The sequence below is a fragment of the Thalassophryne amazonica genome, chromosome 7, assembly GCF_902500255.1.
Source record: "Thalassophryne amazonica chromosome 7, fThaAma1.1, whole genome shotgun sequence".
NCBI lineage: Eukaryota > Metazoa > Chordata > Actinopteri > Batrachoidiformes > Batrachoididae > Thalassophryne > Thalassophryne amazonica.
The window spans coordinates 84,104,435-84,121,593 of record NC_047109.1 but is presented as its reverse complement, the minus strand read 5'-3'; the positions used below and the strand labels follow the sequence as shown (position 1 = coordinate 84,121,593).

The 17,159-nt window shown below is 43.3% G+C and overlaps 1 protein-coding gene and 1 long non-coding RNA gene across 3 annotated transcripts in view; both read right to left on the bottom strand.

Moving 5' to 3' along the window:
• erp44 (endoplasmic reticulum protein 44) overlaps window positions 1-17,159 on the bottom strand; it is a 28,798-nt gene that overhangs the window by 10,138 nt on the left and 1,501 nt on the right. For both annotated transcript variants that reach the window (XM_034174895.1, XM_034174896.1), the window contains exons 2-4: window positions 2,320-2,392; window positions 1,677-1,716; window positions 762-877 (exon numbers count right to left, since the gene is read on the bottom strand). In XM_034174895.1, the coding sequence (XP_034030786.1) occupies window positions 762-877; window positions 1,677-1,716; window positions 2,320-2,392 (229 nt within the window). The remainder of the gene's footprint in view (window positions 1-761; window positions 878-1,676; window positions 1,717-2,319; window positions 2,393-17,159) is intronic.
• Window positions 7,572-10,091, bottom strand: LOC117514431. The gene is made up of 3 exons (XR_004561882.1): window positions 10,081-10,091; window positions 9,396-9,397; window positions 7,572-7,752 (listed from the first exon to the last, which is right to left on the bottom strand). It is a non-coding gene; the product is annotated as an uncharacterized LOC117514431 (long non-coding RNA).

The window sequence follows — 17,159 nt, the reverse complement described above, 5'->3', positions numbered from 1 at the left end:
ATTAATTTGCAAAAAAAAAAACTGTGGTTGGTGTTATCTAGAAGAGATATGCAGTCACACAGGAAAGAAGGTTGCGATTACAAAAAAAAGAAGTATGGTGACAATTTAGTACTGCCCATGTAGTTGCTGTATGTGGACTGAAAACACAGTTCTATTTTGACACATTTACACATGCCCCTTCAGTTTGATTGAATTCAATCACAAAAAAAACATTTTATTTCCAGGTGTGAAGGGGGTCTCATATTTTACATGTTAAATGACAAAGGATAACAATAAATGAATGCTGCAAATTAATGCTACTTGCCATCAATGCCACTGGAGGCATACACTATTGTGATTGCCTTGGTCTCCATGTACAGCCAGGGTTTGTGCATTAGCAAGATATCTTAAGCACACCTAATCTGATTTTGCTCAATCTTGGTAGTTACTTTGGGCCTGTGAACGGTGATTTAGGTTTGGTTAGATTAGACAAAGATCAAGGTTAGTAGTAGTATTCAAGGTCAAATTTCTGCTCCATGCTTTATAGGGAAAATGCCCGCTTTTATGAAAATGAGTTGATATATTTTGTTGTTGATGAACTTGACTGTTTAAAAGCATAAAACATTTTTTTCTTCCCCTGCATGCCTAATACCTTGAAATGTGTGGCAGTGCTGAGCATTTTAAATCTAATACTCATGCTTCAATTACTAACTGCAGTTTTAATATACTGAAAATGTCACCAAAAAAATAAATAAATAAATAAACAAACACATAATACTCACAATGCTGGTCACAGTCAACACGAGCAAACACCACTTGTTTCGTATCAGGAAACTCCTCCCTCACTATGTTTGATGCCTCCTCAAAAATGGGATGTAGCATCTGACTGAACCTACACCTGTAGGAGAGGAGGCATGGCAGCAGCAGCAGTGTGAGCTTAAATGGTTTTGATTACAATTACTGAATACTGAATTTATATTAAAAAAATAAAAACTGTTCCAATCTGTGGGCTCTAAATACCAATTATATTTTGTTCCTGTAAAAAAAACAAAAAACAAGCCTTCCACTTTATGCTAAAATGCCCCCCCCCCCCCACACACACATCAACAATAATAATAATAAGTTGGATTTATAGTGTGCTTTTCAAGGCACCCAAAGCGCTTTACAAGTTGCATTATTAATTCACATATATTGGTGGTGGTAAGTTACTAGTGTAGCCACAGCTGTCCTAGGGCAAACTGACAGAAGCGTGGCTGCCATTCCGCTCCTACGGCCCCTCCAACCACCACCTCATTCATACACAGGCAAGGTGGGTTAAGTGTCTTGCCCAAGGACAGTAACAATATGCATATTGTTGACTGGTTGGGAGCTGGATTCGAACCAACGATCCTTTCTACCAACTGAACTATTGGTGCCCAATATATGCATGCACACACACACACACACACACAATAAAACAGCTCTGAAATTAGATTTAAAAAAGTAAATTGTGATAATCCTTTCTGAACAGACAGTCAAATTATGTGGAAATAGCTTTCATGGTGAATCAACAAATAATTCTTCCCTCAAATCCTTTTGAATAATAGTAAGCCTACTGTATTTACAGCAACATGTAACAATCAAACCTCAAACTGTTGACATGTAATACAAGATTCAAGTAAATGAGTGACACCAGACTAGAAAACAGAAAAACTTACCAGTCTGCATAAAAATTGACCAATGCCACCCCAGCATTATCTACAAGAAAACATACAAATGTGAAATGAATGTATCTACAATTCCATCATCCAGAAAAGTTATATTTTACACAGAACTGTAATTTTTATAATTTTATGTAGCTTTATTTGACTTAAGTGGTTGCTTTTTTTTTATTTTTTTTTTTACTAATTTTAAACAAACATTTTACAATATATAATTATACCGTAATTAATTAATTTTCTATCAATGCTTATCTCAATTAAGGGTCATGGGGAGCTGGAGCCTATCCCAACAGTCGATAGTTGGGCGAGAGGCAGGGTATACCCTGGACAGGCCGCCAGTCTATCACAAGGCCCCATACAAACATTCACAGACCCACTCATACCTATGGGAGAACATGCAAACTCCACACAAAAAGGGCCAGGCGGGATGCGATCCCATGACCTTCTTGCTGTCAGGCAACAGTGGTAATCACTAAGCCACCGTGCTTCCCTATTTCTTGATATTATAAATAATTCATTATAGCTATATACAAAAAGTCACATGTAGGAATAAAAAAAACAAAAAGCAACAACTTATAATTGCAAATATTAGTGAATGTACAATCACAACACATTAAAAGAGCAAAGTGTGGTTCAGTACTTAGTATGTCATCAATGTTTCCTGTGTCCAAACTGCTGATATCTGCTTGTCCAGGAGTTGAAAGACCCATCATCTACAGACACACAGACAAGCATCACAGATTGATTAACAATTAAACCAATTACTGACTGAATAATTCAATGAACCAAACAACAGGAAAAACCCTTGTCAAGCATTTTTCAAAGTAAATGATTTAGCAATGAATGCACGAATGTGAATCCACAAGATTTTCTGTTTCTAGACCTTTATAACTTTCATATCTTTGCATTTTGGACTTTGGTTGGACAAACTGTATAGAAAACATTGCTTTTAACTCTTAGAAATGCAAGATGGTACAACATACACAGAGGCACGTGGTGAGAATAGTGTGCATGAACATCTGTGTCGCATACGGATTACAGTCCAAGTCACAACGGAACACACCACCAAACGTGGTTGACAACGATAGGGTTAAGGCCGTGGGACTTCAAATTCCAGACAGACTAGCAGCTGCTGCCCAAGCAACCAGACATAGTGGTGGTTGACAAGAAAATAACATCACACTTGTGACAGATGTGACAATCCCAGCTAACAGCAACAGCCAAAAGGAACAAAGAAAAATCAAGAAGTTCCAGGGGCTGAAAGAACAACTAGAACAGATGTGGAAGATAAAATCCCAAGTGGTCCCAGGAGAAATAGGAGCATTAAGAGTTATCACTCCCACACAAAAGATACTGTGCAGAACCCTCTGCAGAGGTAGTGGGATCTACTCCCTCTGATAGTGGACCCCAGCTTGAGGAACACCCATATCGCCGTGGTGAGAGAAAAATATACATCGGGTAAATTAAGTATGAACACATCACCATTTCCTCAGTAACATATTCTAAAAGTGCTACTGACATGAAATTGTCACATGTTGGTAATAACCAATGTAATTCACACAAAGAAATCAAACCATAGATGTCCATAAATTATGTGTAATGTGAAATGACAGGGAAAAAGCATTGAAAACTGAAGGGAGGTGCGAAAAGGCACGGAAAGCCAAGACAATCAATGTCTCTTAGAAAGCCATCCTGCCCCTTTTTAATGCAAATTAATATCAGCTGGTTCAGTCCCAAATGATGGCCGGTAAAAAGGTGTCCCATTACTAAGTGTCACAAAGAAACACGTCATGATGAGTAAAAGCAAAGAGCTCTCTCAGAACTTCACAACCTTATTGTTGCAAAATATACACTGACTGTTTCTAAAGGATTTCTAAACTTCTGAATGTTCCAGTTAACACTGTTTGGGCCATAATCCAGAAGTGGAAAGAACACTCCTCACAAGACTTCTGACAGATGAGTGAAAAAAATTATCAGAAGAGTTGTCCAAAAGCCAAGGACCACTTGTGGAGAGCTTCTGAAAGAACTGTAATTAGCAGGTACATTGTTTCAAAGAACTAAGTAATGCACTCAACCGCCATGGCCTGTATGCACACTCACCACATAAGACTCCAATGCTGAAGAAAAAGCATGTTGAAGCTCTTTTATGGTTTGCTGCACAACATTGAGACAAGTCTGTGAAATACTGGGCGAATATACCGCATTCACACATGGGTCCAGGGTCGAGCATCAGCCCACGCCCTTTTTGAAGAGAGTTGGTTAAACACCCACCCAATAATTTATTAGTTTTACATTTATTAAATTCACACCTAACATAATTTCATTATGTGACCCACCAAACGCAAAAAATAGTTTTCAGAATGTTTTTCTCGTCTGACTTCTGATAATGTCATCAGTTTGACCTGTGCTTTTACTGTGAAAGACTTGTGCAAGAAACAGGAAGTGTTCAGTGACAATGTGGCTAGCTTTGTACAGGCTCCAGTCACACTGTGAAGGAGCTAGTATCAGTTTTTGTCAGGCAGAAGTCCTTTTAACATCCAGCGAAATGAGTTCCTTGTCAGCTGATATCTGCAAAAGTTTGTCAAAACGTTTAGTATGTGTTCAAAACCTTGAGGGGAGTTCAGACAGCGATCTTAACCGCGAACAGATTGAGCGCTTTCAGAAGCAAACACAGACAACACCGAGTTTACGTGTTGACAGTGACAGACTGGATGTTTTCAGTGAGAGGCTGACTGGAAAACTATGGACGTTTTATCTTAACAAGCAGGAATCACAAACTGATTTACATGCAAAGTCACCTGGTTTTAAACAGGTAGGGACTTTTGAAGCTTCCATGAGTGCTAGAGTTTTCTGCTTTAATATAACACTGTGCAAAATGTTTCAGTGAAATAAATTACTGTCCACGTTTAATAAGGAAAACTGAGCATGCACGTCACTATTTTTCTGCAGAGATGAAAAAACAGTTTAAGAACCAGACACATCAGCTGACAAGGGAAACATTTAATAAATGACAAAAGGGTAGGACAAAAACAGACTGTTGATTTAGTATTTGTTAGGACATCAGACATTTTATTGAAATGGGAGGTCCGACAAACATTGCAGACAGAATTCTGTGCCAAGCACTCAGGGAGCTTTGATGCATGAATGCAGTAGTCTGGTCAGATGAGACCAAAATTTAATTCTTTGGATGCCACCATGGTTGGAGGTCAAATGTCACTGCACAACACCGCAAACACACCATACCAACAGCGATGTTTGGAGGAGGGAAGAACATGGTGCAGGGCTGTTTTCAGTATATGGCACTAGCAAACTTGATGTAATTGAAGGAAAGATGAATGGAAAAAGTGTACAGACATTCTTAATTAAAATAAATAAATAATAATCTGCTGCCATCTACCAGGATGAAGATGAAACGAGAGTGGACATTTCAGCAAGACAATGATCCCAAACACAGCCAAGGAAACTTAATTGGTATCACAAAATGAAAATAAAGCTACTAGAATGGCCCGGCCTTTCATAGGACTTGAATCCAAATCTGTGGAAAGAACTAAAGATCAGAGTTCATAGAAGAGGTCCACAAAAACATCAAGATTTGAAGAGCGTTTGTGTGGAAGAATGAGCCAAAAACACCTGAGCAATGCATGTGTTAGTTTCTCCATACAGGGGGCATCTTGAAGCTGCCATTACCAATAAAGCCTTCGTATAAAGTATTAAATAATTTCAGTAAGTGTGTTCAATCATTTTTCCCCGTGTCATTCCATTTTATTACACATTGCAATTGCTTTTTTGCACATTGCTAATTTATGGACATGTATGAATTGATTTCTTTGCATGTAGGATTACTTTGTTTGTTACTGACATCTGGTGAAAATATGTCAATACTAGTACCTTTACAAATATATTTAATGAGAAAACTGGCGATGTATTCAATACTTATTTTACCCACTGTACAGTGCATACAGAAAGTATTTAAAAGCACTTCCCTTTTTCCACATTTTATGTTACAGCCTTGTTCCAAAATGGATGAAATTCTTTTTTTTCCTGAAAATTCTACATACAATATCCCATAATGATGATGCTTTTTTTTTTTTTTTTTTTACAGTTTTTCAAATTTATTAACAATAAAAAACCTAAGAAATCACTTTTGCATAAGTATATACAGCCTTTCCCATGAAGCTCAAAACCGAGCTCAGGTGCATCCTGTTTCCACTGATCATCCTTGAGATGTTTCCACAGTTTAACTGGAGTCCACTTGAGGTGCATTCAGTTGACTGGATATACAGTGGGGTAAAAAAGTATTTAGCCAGTCCCTGATTGTAGAAGTTCTCCTACTTAGAAAAACGAGAGGTCTGTAATTTTCATCATTGGTACACTTCAGCTATGAGAGACAAAATGAGGGGGGGAAAAAAAAAAAAAATTCCACGAAATCACATTGTAGGATTTTTTTAAGAATTTATTTGTAAATTATGGTGGAAATAAGTATTTGGTCACACACAAACAAGCAAACAACTTCTTTAAGAAGCTCTTCCTGTCCTCACCCTGTTACCTGTATTAATGGCATCTGCTGGAATCATCTGTATAAAAGACACCTGTCCACAGCACAGGTCAACAGACTCCAAACTCACCATGCCAAGACCAAAGAGCTGTCGAAGGACACCAGAAAGAAAATTGTAGATGTGCACCAGGCTGGGAAGAGTGAATCTACAAGAGTCAAGTAGGTAGGTGTGAATAAATCAACTGTGGGAGCAATTGTAAGAAAATGGAAGACATACAAGATCAATGATATCTACCTCGATCTGGGGCTCCATGCAAGATCTCATTCCATCCATCCATTTTCTTCCGCTTATCCAAGGTCGGGTCACGGTGGCAGCAGTTCAAGCAAAGCCGCCCAGGCTTCCCAATCCGCACACACCTCCCCCAGCTCCTCCAGGGGAACCCCGAGGCGTTCCCAAGCCAGCTGAGAGACGCAGTCCCTCCAGTGTGTCCTGGGTCTTCTCCGGGGCCTCCTCCCGATGGGACGTGCCCGGAACACCTATCCAGCGAGGTGTCCAGGGGGCATCCGGAAAAGATGCCGGAGCCACCTCAGCTGGCTTCTTTCGACGTGGAGGAGCAGTGGCTCGACTCCGAGCTCCTCCCGAGTGACCAAGCTCCTCACCTTATCTCTAAGGGAGTGCCCAGCCACCCTGCGAAGGAAACTCATCCCGGCCGCCTGCACTCGTGATCTTGTTCTTTCAGTCATGAGCCAAATCTCATGACCATAGTTGAGGGTCGGAACGTAGATCGATCGGTAAGTATTAGAGCCCGACTGATATGGATTTTTTGAGGCCGATGCCGATAACGATATTTGAATGAAAAAAAAAAATGCGATAATCGATAAATCGGCTGATCTGCCGATAGCCGATAAATCAGCAAATATATATATTTTTTTAAATGAATAAAATGTGCTTTTTTGGACCCTTAACAAAAAAAGGTATGAGCTAAAGGCTGAAGCTTTGTCCATCATTGATTATCTTTATGACAGAGAAGAATTTTCAAGTTCAAAAAAATGCTAAAATGCAATGGAGCAGTTAGGGGGCTATTCAACGGACCAACTAGCAAGATATCACTCCTGAAAACGATCTTTGCCATATCACGTGAGGTAAATCTGCCCTACGATTCGATTTTGGAAAACCATGTGACGGAGAACCAATTCCGATTGGACACTCACATTGCGCACGTCATATCTTCTATGAGGAGTACCAAGATGGCCGACGGGGGATCAAAAGTCCGCAGAGTTAGCTTTTCAGCAAAAAAAAAAAGTAAATTTCTATCTCATATCATTAAAAAGTTACAATTTAATAAAGCTTGGTCCCAGCCATCGTATACGACAGCGTCGGCCCCAGAGCATTAATGGCGAACGGCAGTAATTCCCAGAACCCTTCCGGACGACCAGTGAATCTGAATGTTTCAACCTCTTAGCAGTAAATGAAAGTTTTTCATGCTAGAAATAAGGTCTATACAACGTGGGATTAATAAAAAGCATGACCGACGCACTGACGCACATTTGACACATTACTACATAAACTGAGTTAATCTGAAACGGGAGAAATGTGGGTGAATGTAATCGCAAAGTTATTACAAACATCCTTATAAACTTACTTGTATGCTTTTGTCAGCCGATCAGTGCAGTGTGACAGCGAACTACGGGGTCGGTGATGAACACATTTAAGCAGGGGTGTAAGCAGCTCTTAGTTGAATGGAGTCAGAGCTCCATCTACTGGACAAATGGTGCAAGGACATTTTACATTGCCGACAAACATTATTTCAGTAACTATTCTGTTCATGAGAAATTATCAGCGTTCTATCGGCAAAATTTAGGCCGATAGTGAGTACTTTGAAAAGGGCTTATATCGGCCGGCCAATATGTCGGTGGGCTCTAGTAAGTATCTTGGGGTCTTGTTCACGAGTGAGATCTCATTCCGTGGGGTCAAAATGATCATGAGAACGGTGAACAAAAATCCCGTAACTACACAGAGGGACTTGATGAACAACCTACAGAGAGCTGGGACCAAAGTAACAAAGGCCACACATTATGCAGAGAGGGACTCAAATTCTGCAGTGCCAGGTATGCCCCCCTGCTTAAGACAGTACGTGTCCAGGCCCGTCTGAAGTCTGCCAGAGAGCATATGGATGATCCAGAAGAGGAATGGGAGATTATCATGTGGTCAGATGAAACCAGAATATAACTTTTGGTAAAAACTCAAGTAGTCATGTTTGGAGGAAGAAGAATGCTGAGTTGCATCCCAAGAACATATACCTACTGTGAGCATGGAGGTGGAATCATGCTTTGGGGCTGTTTTTCTGCAAAGGGGACAGGATGACTGATCCGTGTTAACGGAAGAATGAACGGGGCCATGTATCCTGAGATTTTAAGCCAAAACCTCCTTCCATCAGTGAGAGCATTGAAGATGCAACGTGGCTGGGTCTTCCAGCATGACAATGATCCCAAACACACCGCTCGGGCAACAAAGGAGTGGCTCCATAAAAAGCATTTCAAGGTCCTGGAGTGGCCTAGCCAGTCTCCAGACCTCAACCCCATAGAAAATTTGTTGAGGGAGTTGAAAGTCCATGTTAACCAGCAACAGCCCCAAAACATCACTGCTCTAGAGGAGATTTGCATGGAAGAATGGGCCAAAATACCAGCTACAGTGTGTGCAAACCTGGTGAAGACGTACAGGAAATGTTTGACCTCTGTCATCCCCAACAAATATTATGTTACAAAGTATTGAGTTGAGCTTTTGTTATTGACCAAATACTTATTTTCCACCATAATTTACAAATAAATTCTTTAAAAATCCTACAATGTGATTTCCTGGGTTTTTTTCCCCTCATTTTATCTCTCATAGTTGAAGTGTACCTATGATGAAAATTACAAACCTCTTATCTTTCTAAGTAGGAGAACTTGCATAATCAGGGACTGACTAAATACTTTTTTTGCCCCACTGTAAGGTCCCACAGCTGACTGATTTTGAGTGCATAAACCAATAAGACTGTAACATCATAAAATGTGGAATAAGGAAAGCGCTGTCAATACTCTCCGGATGCACTCTATACCAGTTCAGGATGTTCAGTTTAAACCTGGTGAAAATGATGTAACTTTTTAAAGTTATTATGTACACAAGATAATCAAACTAATACATGCATAGGAATTATAATTCCTCATTGTGACCGTACAACCACTAGATTATCCAACAATGAAAATAATTGTTACAGCCCATTACAACTCATTCATTGTTGGGATCTCAACCACAAAAAATGCACAACATATAAACAAAGGTGCTTTACATTACTGTGGCCTGTGGATAATCAAGTTCACAATTTCTTTTGTTTAATACGATGTCCAAATTTATTTTTAAAATCTTTGTCTGTATAGCACTCACTACGCAACTCTCCATATGCTTCTCAGCCAACCGCTCAAATGCTATTTGCTTTTGAAAAGCAGCTATTACTAAACACATTTAAGCCTCTTTCACACTGGACTTGCATACAGCTGCACTGTGATGCGTATGGGGTACACTGGAAAATTGCACAGCACTGGCGTAGTCCCTGTGTAGGTTGTTGTGTGACTGCATGCGACTAGTGTTGCTTTCAGTTGCTTAATGCCAAGTACGAGGTCTATTAGAAAAGTATCCGACATTTTTTTCAAAACCATATGGATTTGAATCACGTGTGATTACATCAGACATGCTTGAACCCTCGTGGGCATGCGACAGTTTTTTCACGCCTGTCGGTTATGTCATTCGCCTGTGGGCAGTCTTTGAGTGGGGAGTGGCCCACCCTCTCGTCGATTTTTTCATTGTTTAGGAATGGCTCAGAGACTGCTGCTTTGTTTGATCAAAATTTTTTCAAAACTGTAAGGCACAACTGAGTGGACACCATTCGATAAATTCAGCTGGTTTTCGGTAAAAATTTTAACGGCTGATGAGAGATTTTGGTCTGTAAGTGTCGCTTTAAGGACGGCGATCTGCGCTCCAAGGCGGCGTTGTCTCGCTGTTTCAAGCTGAAAACTTCCACATTTCAGGCTCTGTTCACCCAGGTCGTCGTCAGAGAACAGAGAAGTTTCAGAAGAAGTCGCCATGAGGAGTTTATGAGGACATTCTCTGTTCTCTGATGACGTCCTGGGTGAACAGAGCCTTAAATTAGGATGTTTTCAGCTTGAAACAGCCAGACGGACGCCACCTCCGACCGCGCCGATCCGCTTTGTGAGCTGTGCTTAAAGCGAAAGAAACTCCACAATCTCTCATCAGCCGTTAAACTTTTCACCGAGAACCAACAGAATTTCTCGAATAGTGTCCACTCGGATATCCTTCACAGGTCCTGAAAAAATTTTGATAAAGCAACGCGCGCCGTCTCCAGCAGCGTCTCAGACAAAGGATTTCAGCCGAGAGGGCTGGACCAGTGCTCACTTAAAGCCTGCCCACAGGCGGATGACGTCACTGACACGCGTGAAAAAACTCACGCATGCACACAAGGGTTCAAGCATGTCTGGTGTAATCGCACGTGATTCAAATCCATAGTTTTTTTTTTTTTAATAAAACTGCCGGTTAGTTTTCTAATAAACCTCATATGTAGCCCTCGTCACTATTTTTCTGCCTCTCACAGCCAACTTTGTTTTTTTGTCCCTTTTTACAATGCTGAAATGCGCTCTGTTCTCAAAACAGTACACAAACGGCACTCACATTGCACGTAGGGAGAGAGAGAGCGAGAGAAACCTTGCGCGCCAGGGGTGAGATGTCTGGCTCCATGACGCTACAGACTGACACACAGATGGATTTGATACAAAAAGTCAGAAGACATTATTTCCAGGAGTTAATGGATTTTATTAGCGTGCCACAAGTGTGAGATAACTTAAGGTGAAAGTGTGCTGATCTGCAGCCAGCAATCGCATGCGTGTTCTATTCATGAGGAGTGGATAGTGGAAATGTCCTCTCGCTGGTGATCGGTCCGTGAGCAGGAGTTAATGGACTTTTTATTTAACTTGCCACACTCTTGAGAGAACTGGAGGAGGCGAAAGAAAGCTGCACGCTGCTGCGATGGCACGCACAATCCGTGCATGAGAAGTGGACGTGGAAATGTCCTCTTGCTGGCGATCTGTCCGTGAGCAGGAGTTAATGGAATTAATGGAGTTAATGGACTGGATTTAATTTGCCACAATCTCGAGAGAACTGGAGGAGGTGAAAGCAAAGCGGAGATGCATCTTGCAGTCACGGTCGCGATCCGAACATCCGTGAGGAGTGAACGGTGGACATGTACTCTCACTGGCAATCTGTCCATGAGGAGTGGACATGTCCTCTGAACGTGGAAGCTTGGCTCGCCTCTTCTTCTTCTGTGGTTTTAAAGCTTCACTGCCAGCAAAGTCCAGCGGGATGAATAAAATCTATCAATGCAGGTTTGTACTGATAAAAGGATTTTTTGCCCTGGCGTGTAGAATTGTGGAAGCTTGGTATACAGTAGCACAGTGTTGTGTAGCTTTACATACAGTAGCGAAGTTTTGTGTAGACTTACTTAAAAACTGCGTACTTTCTGTGTCCAGTACTTTATGCCGAAAAAAATTAAACATGTTTTTTTTGCATCCACCACGCGTAGCCCTCAGCCTACTGCTGTGCAGGGGAGCAAAAACTTGGCGTAGTCAGTATGCCACAATACGCAACTCTATGGTCGCCCCGGTGTGAAAGGGGCTTAACCCAGAAATAGTGCCATGAAAAATAATCCACCCAACTCCTAATTTCATGTATTTTGTTGTGTATCTCCTATATGGCATAGTCGCTAGGGGGGAAGGAGCCTGAGCTTGTGCGGGAGGTTGAGAGATACCGACTAGAGACAGTCGGGCTCACCTCCACGCACAGCTTGGGCTCTGGTACCCAACTCCTGGAGAGGGGCTGGACGCTTCATTTTTCTGGCGTCGCCCACGGGGAGAGGGGCGGAGAGCTGGGGTCGCATTGCTTATTGCTCCCCAGCTCAGTCTCCAAGTGTTGGAGTTCACTCCGGTGAACGAGAGGGTCGCGTCACTACTCCTTCGGGTCGGGGACAGGTCTCTCACAGTTGTCTCGGACCTACGGGCCGAGCAGCAGTGCAGAGTACCCGACCTTCCTGGAGTCCCTGGGAGGGGTACTAGATAGCGCTCCGACTGGGGACTCCATTGTTCTCCTGGGGGATTTCAACGCCCACGTGGGCGGCGACAGTGAGACCTGGAGGGGGGGTGATCAGGAAGCACGGCCTCCCCGATCTGAACCCGAGTGGTGTTCAGTTGTTGGACTTCTGTGCTAGTCACAGTCTGTCCATCACGAACACCATGTTCGAGCACAAGGGTGTCCATAAGTGCACGTGGCACCAGGACACCCTGAGCCGGAAGTCGATGATCGACTTTGTAGTCGTATCATCTGACCTTCGGCCACGTGTCTCGGACACTCGAGTGAAGAGAGGGGCAGAGCTGTCGACTGATCACCACCTGGTGTTGAGTTGGATCCACTGGGAGGGTAGGAAGCCGGTCAGACCTGGCAGGCCCAACGTATCGTGAGGGGTCTGCTGGGAACGACTGGCGGAACCCTCTGTCAGTGAGGTCTTCAACTCCCACCTCTGGGAGAGCTTCTCCCAGATCCCGGGGGAGGTTGGAGACATGGAGTCCGAGTGGACCATGTTCTCCACCTCCATTGTCGATGCGTCTGCTCGTAGCTGTGGTCGCAAGGTCTCTGGTGCCTGTCGCGGCGGCAAACCCCGAACCCGGTGGTGGACACCGGAAGTAAGGGATGCTGTCAAGCTGAAGAAAGAGTCCTAGCTATCTTTGTTGGTAGGTGGGACACCAGAGGCAGCTGACAGGTACCGGCAGGCCAAGCGTGCCGCAGCCCGTGCGGTCGCAGAGGCAAAAACTCGGGTCTGGGAGGAGGACTATCGGTCAACCGCGAAGAGATTCTGGCAAACCGTCCGACACCTCAGGAGGCGGAAGCAGCTCTCCAGCAGCACTGTTTACGGTGCGGGTGGGGAGCTGTTGACCCTGACTGGGGATGTTGTCGGGCAGTGGAAGGAGCACTTCGAGGATCTCCTCAATCCCATCGTCACGTCTTCTGAAGAGGAAGCAGAGACTGGGGACTCAGAGGCGGACTCATCCATTACCCAGGCCGAAGTCACCGAGGTGGTTAGAAAGCTCCTCGGTGGCAAGGCTCCTGGGGTGGATGAAATCCGTCCTGAGTACCTTAAGTCTCTGGATGTTGTGGGGCTGTCCTGGCTGACATGCCTCTGCAACATCGCGTGGCGATCGGGGACAGTGCCTCTGCATTGGTAGACCGGGGTGGTGGTCCCTCTGTTTAAGAAGGGGGACCGGAGGGTTTGTTCCAACTATAGGGGGATCACACTCCTCAGCCTCCCCGGTAAGGTCTATTCCAGAGTACTGGAGAGGAGAATTCGACCGATGGTCGAACCTCGGATTCAGGAGGAGCAGTGTGGTTTTCGTCCTGGTCGCGGCACACTGGACCAGCTCTACACGCTCCATCGGGTGCTCGAGGGTTCATGGGAGTTTGCCCAACCAGTCCACATGTGTTTTGTGGATCTGGTGAAGGCATTTGACCGTGTCCCTCAGGGCACCCTGTGGGGAGTGCTCCGGGAGTACGGGGTCCGGGGTCCTTTGCCAAGGGCTATCCGGTCCCTGTGTGACCGCAGCAGGAGCTTGGTTCGCATTGCCGGTAGTAAGTCAAACCTGTTTCCAGTGCACGTTGGCATCCACCAGGGCTGCCCTTTGTCACCGGTTCTGTTCATTATTTTTATGGACAGAATTTCTAGGCGCAGCCAGGGTGTAGAGGGGGTCTGGTCTGGAAACCACAGGATCTCATCTCTGCTGTTTGCGGACGATGTGGTTCTGTTGACTTCATCAAATCAGGACCTTCAAATGTGCACTGGGGCGGTTTGCAGCCGAGTGTGAAGCATCCGGGATGAAACTCAGCACCTCCAAATCCGAGGCCATGGTTCTCGACCGGAAAAAGGTGCTTTGCCCTCTTCGGGTCGGTGGAGTGTCCTTGCCTCAAGTGGAGGAGTTTAAGTATCTCGGGGTCTTGTTCACGAGTGAGGGACGGATGGCGCGTGAGATCGATAGATGGATCGGTGCAGCATCTGCAGTGATGCGGTCGCTGTATCGGACCGTCGTGGTGAAGAGAGAGCTGAGTAGGGGGGCAAAGCTCTCGATTTACCGATTGATCTACGTTCCGATCCTCACCTATGGTCATGAGATTTGGCTCATGGCCGATAGAACGAGATCGCGAGTACAAGCGGCCGAGATGAGTTTCCTCCGCAGGGTGGCTGGGCGCTCCCTTAGAGATAAGGTGAGGAGCTCGGTCACTCGGGAGGAGCTCGGAGTCGAGCCGCTGCTCCTCCACGTCGAAAGGAGTCAGTTGAGGTGGCTCGGGCATCTTTTCCAGATGCCCCCTGGACACCTCGCTGGAGAGGTGTTCCGGGCACGTCCCACTGGGAGGAGGCCCCGGGGAAGACCCAGGACACGCTGGAGGGACTACATCTCTCGGCTGGCTTGGGAACGCCTTGGGGTTCCCCTGGAGGAGCTCGGGGAGGTGTGTGTGGATCGGGAGGTCTGGGCGGCTTTGCTTGAGCTGCTGCCCCCTCGACCCGACTCCGGATAAAGCGGAAGAAAATGGATGGATGGATGGATGGCATAGTTGCAGATTTTCTAACAGAGTTTAACATAACAGGCAACCTGTGTACACACTTTTTTTTTTTTTTTTTTTTTTTTTTTTTTTTTTAAGTCTAGTGAAGAAAAAAAAAAAGGTCTAGTTCAACACAGCTGTGTTATACAGCATTTTGTCTACCTTCCACCACAGGAATGTCCATCTGCTAGTGTTACTAGAGTCTTATGAAGACAACAGCCTCTTCAACTTTGAGCATGTAGTGGGCAGCATGGCGGCCAAGTCGTTAGTGCACTCACTTTCAAAAACAGAAGGTAACTGGTTTAAGACCACCAGTCCCCATTCATGTAATGTAGAGAATGCAGATCCATATCAGATCAGCTGTGGCAACCAAGAGCAAAAAGGGAGAAGCCAAAAGAACTTTCTGCATGCACAAAGTAATACACCCAATTTTGATGCTCATGTACACCACTATTCACTCCAGAATATGTCTCAGAGGAGATAGTATGGAACCACGAATAGTGTCCTTGACTGACGAGACAGGCAGGCAGTTCCTTGAATGCAATTTTTGCTTATTTTGTTTCTTCCTGGATGATGCGCCACTGTACTTGGAGGAATTTTGTAAGCCCAGCAACATGTGGGAAGGCTCTCCATGTTCCCTTAGTGCCTAGTGATCTGCATGTGGGAGGAATGGCCCTTATTAGTGTTCTTTATGGTACGAAAACCTCAGAGAGACTTATAATATTCAGACTCATGTATCTTAATTTCTTTTTGCAATGGTGTGCTACTGAGCAACAGACTAGCCAAATTCATGCTGCTGAAGCAGTTCTAATTAACAGATAATTTGCTTGAGCAGGACTGGGTGGCCTCAGCCCTAAGCGTGTTGAGTCCACCTGAACCCAGTTATCAATGCAGACTGGTAGATTCAGTGATGACAAGACATACTTTTTCACAAATGAACAGTTGATAATTACAACTTTTTTGCTTCTAAATTCAGTTTAAATTTAAGGTAAGGGGAGAAGAAAGTTGAGTTTTATGGATGTTTTGGAGGACATGTAGGTGGGATCTGCTGGAGCAACCCCTAATAGGAGCATCAGAAGGAAGAAAAAGAGAAGGCCTAGATAAAAACGTTTTATCCATCTTTGAGTCGCCTTTGTTTCACATTAAAGCTATATTTCAATATTTGAAACTGTTTAGTATGAGAAACACACACACAAAAGATATGAGTGCAGAATAGAGACTTTACTACATCTCCAAAGTAGTCAAAAATAGTTAAAATGACAAATCTGAACACAGGACCAGTAATGAAAGCGATTCAAACATGACAGGAAATGAGTAAATCTTTGTGTAACCAATGTGACCACATACCATCAAGTACTATGTGAACTGTGACAATTTTTAAGTTTTGCCTCCTTACACCACCACAATGGATGTGTAATGAAGCAAACACAAAAGGAGACTTACAGTTTGAATTCATTGGAGGTTTAACAAAAACATTATGTGTCATGAAATGTGAAGGTAAATAATTCTGTAACCATCCATTTTGATCCGAGTCATCACTTAAGCTTACAATCCCAATTCCAGTGAAGTTGGGATGTTGCATGAAATGTAAATAAAAACAGAATACAATGATTTGCCAAATCCAGTAGATCTTAAAAAGTATTGTTTAGAGTAGAAAAAGCTAGGAAATTAAAGCCACCCTTTTCATCTGAGTTCATTATAGTTGAGGTTTTTTTTTGTTTGTTTTTTTAATGTTCTCATGTACCCAAGCAAAATTAAAAAGTAAGTGATCACGTCCTTTCCTGACCTTACAGCCAAGTTATAAAGCCAGGGCAATGTAGGTCAAACAAGATTCTGTCTCCTTTGATCAAAACTCTCTTATGGAGAGATCTCTTAGCAATTTAATAAATTTTTCCTGCAATTTCTGAAGTAGGGGGTTAAAACGCAAGGAGCTTCTACTTTGTTGAGCCTTTTTATTTATTATTTCTAGATACAGAACTTCAGGTTTCTCTAGATGACAGATTCAGAACAGTCCTTAATAACCATAAGTCCAAAGTTGGGATGCCTTTGAAAACACACCAATTGTAGCAATAGTGGAGGATATCTCATATCTGTGTTTTAGAAATAATGTAGTATGCCAGTTGTATTATAATTAATTAATTGGCAACAACTGATACAACTTTGAGTGAATTTGATTCTGTGCAATAAATTAGAAGTTGAGCCACTATTAGGAATATGTATGAAGACACTGCATGTCCTTGTCAGCTTCCTTTAAGAATATTAAACCTTAGTGATGTGCCGTTCTTTAACTTAATAA